This window comes from Vigna unguiculata, chromosome 7, assembly GCF_004118075.2.
Source record: "Vigna unguiculata cultivar IT97K-499-35 chromosome 7, ASM411807v1, whole genome shotgun sequence".
Lineage (NCBI taxonomy): Eukaryota > Viridiplantae > Streptophyta > Magnoliopsida > Fabales > Fabaceae > Vigna > Vigna unguiculata.
Genome location: NC_040285.1, coordinates 21,821,972 through 21,827,715, shown reverse-complemented (window position 1 = coordinate 21,827,715; position 5,744 = coordinate 21,821,972). Strand labels below are relative to the sequence as shown.

The window sequence follows — 5,744 nt, the reverse complement described above, 5'->3', positions numbered from 1 at the left end:
ATTACAACATCATTAGAGAAGACAACCCAGAAGCAGCAGCTTGGGTAGACCAAATACCAAGGGAGTAGTGGTGTCTTGCATATGATCAAGAAAGAAGGTGGGGTCACATAACAACAAATCTGGCGGAAGCAATAAATTCCGTCCTGAAGAAGACAAGAAATTTGCCAATTTCATCCATAGTATTGGCCACGTACACCAGGTGCAACACATACTTCACGAAAAGAGGTAGGCAAATAACTGCAATAGTCAATGCTGGTCATGTGTACTCTGAATATGCGACCAACTTCCTACAAGATGCGGACTCTAAGTCAAACACGCACCACGTCGTTGAATTTGATAGAAATACCACAAGATTTAGAGTGGAGGAGATGGTGAATCCTAGAGAAATACGTCCTGTAGGAAAATTTGTAGTCAGATTAGATGAAAGGTGGTGCGATTGTGAAAAGTTTCAAAAAATACATCTACCATGTTCACATGTTATTGCAGCTTGCAAGCATGCACGTCACGATTTCAGCATGTACATAAGTCTCCATTATAGGCTGGATGTCGTCATGAAAGTATATGAAAATTTATTTGGCAAGTTAAGACATGAAGAATATTGGCCACCATACCAAGGGCCACAGGTTTGGCCTCATCCTGCCACAAAAAGAAGCGAGAGGGGTCGTCCTAAATCAAGTAGAATTAGGACTGAGATGGACATTAAGGAAGGAAGACAATCTAGAAAGTGTTCCTATTGTAGAACTGAAGGACACATAAGAAATCATTGTCCTAATAACCCTGCACTTAGATAATCCACATCAACCACTTAGTTTATGTTGTACTTTTAATTGTGTTCAATAAATTTATACTTGATTCAATTCAATGCTACATCTTTTCTTATTATCTTTTATTGTTACTTATTTTACATAAACCAAATACAAGTAACAAAATTATTTAAAATACAATAATGAAATGATTTTAAATTATTTTAGTTATTTCCTTCATTTTTAAATTATTTTTTACAAATTTTCAATGTTTATAATATACAAATTTTAAAAATTATCCAAAACTAAAAGATAACTATAATTTCAATATTTATAAACATCAATTAAAAATAATTAATACTACACAAATTATAAAAAAAATTAAATTAAATTTACTTTAATATTTTCAAATTACACATAAAATAACTTACTACACAATACAAAATCTATTTTAAAATCAACAAATTTCAAAAAGACAAAAAAAATTATTTTATTTTTCATTGTTTCAAATAATACCTAAAATAACTAAAAACACATCATTAAATCTATTTTTTTTAAATAATTTTAACCTCTAATGTAACATTTTTCACAAAAGAAAAATTAACTCTTAAAAATATTTTATTCAAAAAAATAAAAAATCATAATTCTTATTTATTTAAAAAAAATGAAAAAAAAATAAAAAACCCAGTTCAGAATTCGGTAGGGACCTGAATTCTGACTGGGATACAAAAAAAAATTACATTTTGTAGGGTAGAATTCGTGTACCAGGAGACCGAATTCTCACCTACAAATAAAAACATGCCATTGAGGTAAATATTGGGAACAATGTGCTGTCTGGGAAATTAAAAAGCAAAACCATGCTACTGCGGTAAAAAAATCGAATCATTAGCGATGATCATGACGACGCCATTGCTTTAATTTTATATTTTATTTTATTAAAGTTAACTTTAGAGAGGGCTTAATCGACTGCTACTCTAGTTTTCATAGCTTCAATAGGTTTTATGTCAGAACGAGTTGTGGCACTAGGACGATGCAATATGGTCAATTTTAATGTGTAGAGTCCCATTTTTGTCAAGTCTAATTTTTTGTTTTCTCATAGTGAATTCAATTTGTAATAGTGTACATTTTACTCAAATGATGTAATTCAAATACGTTATTACAAAAAATAGGTAACTTTTTTAAGTATTACAAATTTGGAGTTGTACCAATTAAGCACAACTTTTGATAATCAGGGTGTAATCGTGCCAATACAGCACGACTTTGGCTATTATGATCTTTAATTGATTTTTTTTTTCTCAAGTGAAGGTGTGGGAGGGGTGTACAACTTTCAATTTGTTATATCCTGTTTTCTTTTTTACACAAATGTGCGTTTGAAAGCAATGTAATACAAGTCATCTTTCTCCTTTGGATTTTGTCCTTCATCTGTCTCTTCGCTATATATATATATATATTATTGAACCCTTAGGGTTTCTGTTTCAGATGTTTGTTACCTAATAACTGGTTCAGATCAGTTATTAGGGTTGTTTTCCCTTCCCCCGAAACCTATTTAAACATAGGTTTCGTTTTCCCTTTGTATCACACATTTTACAGAAGAAAAAAAGTTTCAGTTTTTCTCATCTTACCTGCGTTGTTATGCTGGATCCTCTTTTCCTCTATGCTATCCCTGCATCACGGTTCCATTCCTCTGCTCAGTGCTCGCGCTCCATGGAGAATCTGGAAAACCCTATCCAGCGATCTCAATATGGTATCAGAGCAAGTTTTTAACCTGCTCTGCCTCCGCTGCACTCTGTTACACACCAGGCTCAAGGTTTCTTGGCGCCTTTCTTGAAAATGGACAATAAAGACGTGGTCAAGACTGAGAGCACCAACTATGGAATGCAGAACATTAATCTTGATCAAGCTCTCATACCCACCAGCCCTTATTACCTACATCCTAGAGAAAACCCAGGTTTGGCATTAGTTTCCACTAATTTGAATGATTCTAATTACTCCTCTTGGAGCAGGAATATGCAGCGTGCACTACTGTCCAAAAATAAGCTGAAGTTTGTCAATGGGAGCATCAAGACTCCTCTTCCTAATGATCCCACATACAAGGCATGGGAAAGATGCAATGTTATGATCTTGTCATGGATTATGAGTGTTCTTTCTCCTGATATTGCTGAGAGTGTCCTATACATTGATTATGCTAAAGATTTGTGGGAAGAACTTAAAGAAAGGTTCTCTCAAGGAGACTATTTTCATATCTCTGATCTTCTCCAGGAAATTCACTCCATCAAGCAAGGAGAAAGGACCATAACCCAATACTTTACAGAATTGAAGAAACTATGGGAGGAGCTGGACTTCTTACGTCCCTTACCAACTTGCACATGTGGAAAACCCTATGAGTGTGATCTTACTAAAGTCTTCTTGAAACAGAGAGATGTTGAACATTCTATTTGCTTTTTAAAGGGCCTAAATGATTGTTACAACAATGTAAAGACTCAAGTTTTGTTAATGGATCCCTTGCCTAGTATAAACAAAGTGTTTTCTTTAATAATACAACAAGAAAGAAAATATAACGGTACTAGAACTTTAAGTGGTGCTGAAAATAAGGTTCTTTTGAATACTGCTGAGAAAACCAACTACAAAGCTTAAGAACAGGGTTCTTGGAAAGGTCAAGGCAGAGGAAACAACTTTCGTGGCCAAGGAAGGGGTAGAGGAAGAAATCCCAATCAAGGGAAACAATGCACTTACTGCCATAAAATGAACCATACAGTTGATGAATGCTATTCAAAGCATGGTTATCCCCCATGGTATAAACAGAAAGGAGATCAAGAAAGAAGTTACAATAGTGACCAAAATGGCAACACACAGTAGACATGCAACCTAACTGTCAAGACTGATGCACAAGACTCCACTAATCAGACTTCCATCAAAGAAGCTAACACAAGTACTTCCTTAAGTACTGAACAAATACAGAAACTACTGAGGCTTTTGGAAGACAAGGGTGAATCCAATCATGCTGTCAGCCACATTCAAAGGTCTAGCAATAATATCTCTACTCACAAAGATCAACAAGGTAAACTCTGGATCTTAGATACAGGAGCTACTGATCATGTAACACATGATTTGAATCAGTTTTCAACATTTTATAAAATCAAGCCTGTAACTGTAAGACTTCCTAATAATTCTACTGTCATTGCTGAATATGCTGGAACAAAATACTCCACTAATGATTTCATAATCTACAATGTTCTTTATATTCCAGATTTTTCTTTCAATTTGATTTCTGTGCAGTCCCTTATCAAAGACCTAAACTGCAGACTAATTTTTTCTAATGAGAATTGTCAGATCTAGCACAATACTTCATACAAGACGATTGGGCGTGCTAGCATGCTAAAGGGTTTATACTACCTTGATAACTGTCCCTCCATCTCTGAAGATTATCTGCCTATGAATATAGCTCTCAATTCTTCTAAAACTAGTGTAAATGTTTGGCATCTCAGATTAGGACATCCATGTGACAGTGTTATGAAACAGATATGTAAAGTTTTTCCTTATGTGAATGATTCTTGTAAAAATATTTGTGATATCTGCCACTATTCTAAGCAACATAAACTTCCTTTCCAACATAGCACTACATCTTCTTTAAATTGCTTTGACATGATACATACTGATATATGGGGTCCTATTTCTGTCCTTTCTATACATGGTCATAGATATTTCCTTACTGTGGTTGATGATTGTTCTAGGCATACTTGGATCTTCCATATGCATTCTAAGAGTGAAACCAGAAAACTTTTGCTAAATTTTGTCATTTACATCAAAAATCAGTTTGAAAAGAACATTAAAATCATAAGGTCTGACAATGGACCTGAGTTTGATTACACTGATTTATACAACAGTTATGGCATTGAGCATCAAAAAAGCTGTGTTGAAACTCCATAACAAAATTCTGTTGTGGAAAGGAAGCATCAACACATTCTTAATGTTGCTAGAAGTCTTTTATTTCAGTCTAAATTGCATAAATGCTATTGGTATTATGTTGTTAATCATGATGTACACTTAATAAATAAAATGCCTTCTGCTATTCTAAAGAATAAATCTCCCTATGAAATTCTTAATCAAAAACCTCCCACTTATCTTAGCTTAAAGACTTTTGGTTGTCTATGCTTTGCTTCCACCAGTGATGTTAACAGAAATAAGCTTGATCCTAGGGCTAGAAAATGCGTTTTTATTGGTTTTAAACCTAGAATGAAAGGCTATGTCCTTCTGGACATTAAAAGTAGAGAAATTTTTGTTAGTAGAAATGTCATGTTTTATGAAAATATTTTTCCCTGCAATTTCTCTAACAATTGTGAACAGGAACAAAATATTGAATTCTTAGAACCAAGCAGTCTACATAATGATGTTCCCAACAATTATATCAAGGATCACAACATCATAGACAGTGACGATGAAAATAGCAATATTGATAATAACACTACAGATTCCAGCAGTGAGAGTGACAGAAGAGAAGATACCACTGAAAATCATGATCAGACTTATGTCCAGCCTGAACATGATCAAGAAAACCAGCAAAGTACTGATAATACTCAACAAGATCTCATTAGCACTGAAGATCAAGACCTAAGGCGATCAAAGAGGAGTAGAAAACTTCCTGGCTACCTAAAGAATTATCAGGTCAATGGTTCTTTTACTGTCAACAACTCTATTCTTCCTGAATGCATAGATCATACTCATAAATCTGCCTATCCCATTAGCTTTGTTGTTTCCTATAAATCCCTGTCCAAAGATCACTTCAATTACACCCTAGCAATTTCGACTAATAAAGAACCTCAAACTTATGCTGAAGCCAGTAAAAATACTGAATGGATGACTGCCATAAATAAAGAAATAAATGCTTTAGAACAAAACAAAACCTGGTACCTAACTGATCTCCTTAAAGGAAAGAAACCTATAGGGTGTAAATGGGTGTTTAAAATCAAATATAATGCAGATGGTACTATAGAAAGATATAAA

At 34.0% G+C, this 5,744-nt stretch overlaps 1 protein-coding gene across 1 annotated transcript; it reads left to right on the top strand.

Moving 5' to 3' along the window:
* The first annotated feature begins 2,573 nt into the window (after window positions 1–2,573).
* Window positions 2,574–4,079, top strand: LOC114191294. The gene is made up of 2 exons (XM_028080464.1): window positions 2,574–3,215; window positions 3,702–4,079. Exons 1-2 carry the CDS (start codon window positions 2,574–2,576, stop codon window positions 4,077–4,079), a joined length of 1,020 nt encoding a protein of 339 aa, XP_027936265.1.
* Window positions 4,080–5,744: the final 1,665 nt, after the last annotated feature.

Excerpts from the sequence above, each read along its gene's own strand:
- LOC114191294 (XM_028080464.1), top strand. The coding sequence starts at position 2,574 with ATGGACAATAAAGACGTGGTCAAGACTGAGAGCACCAACTATGGAATG. Across the intron at positions 3,216-3,701 it reads TAAATGATTGTTACAACAAT|AAACTACTGAGGCTTTTGGA; the intron begins GTAAAGACTCAA and ends GAACAAATACAG.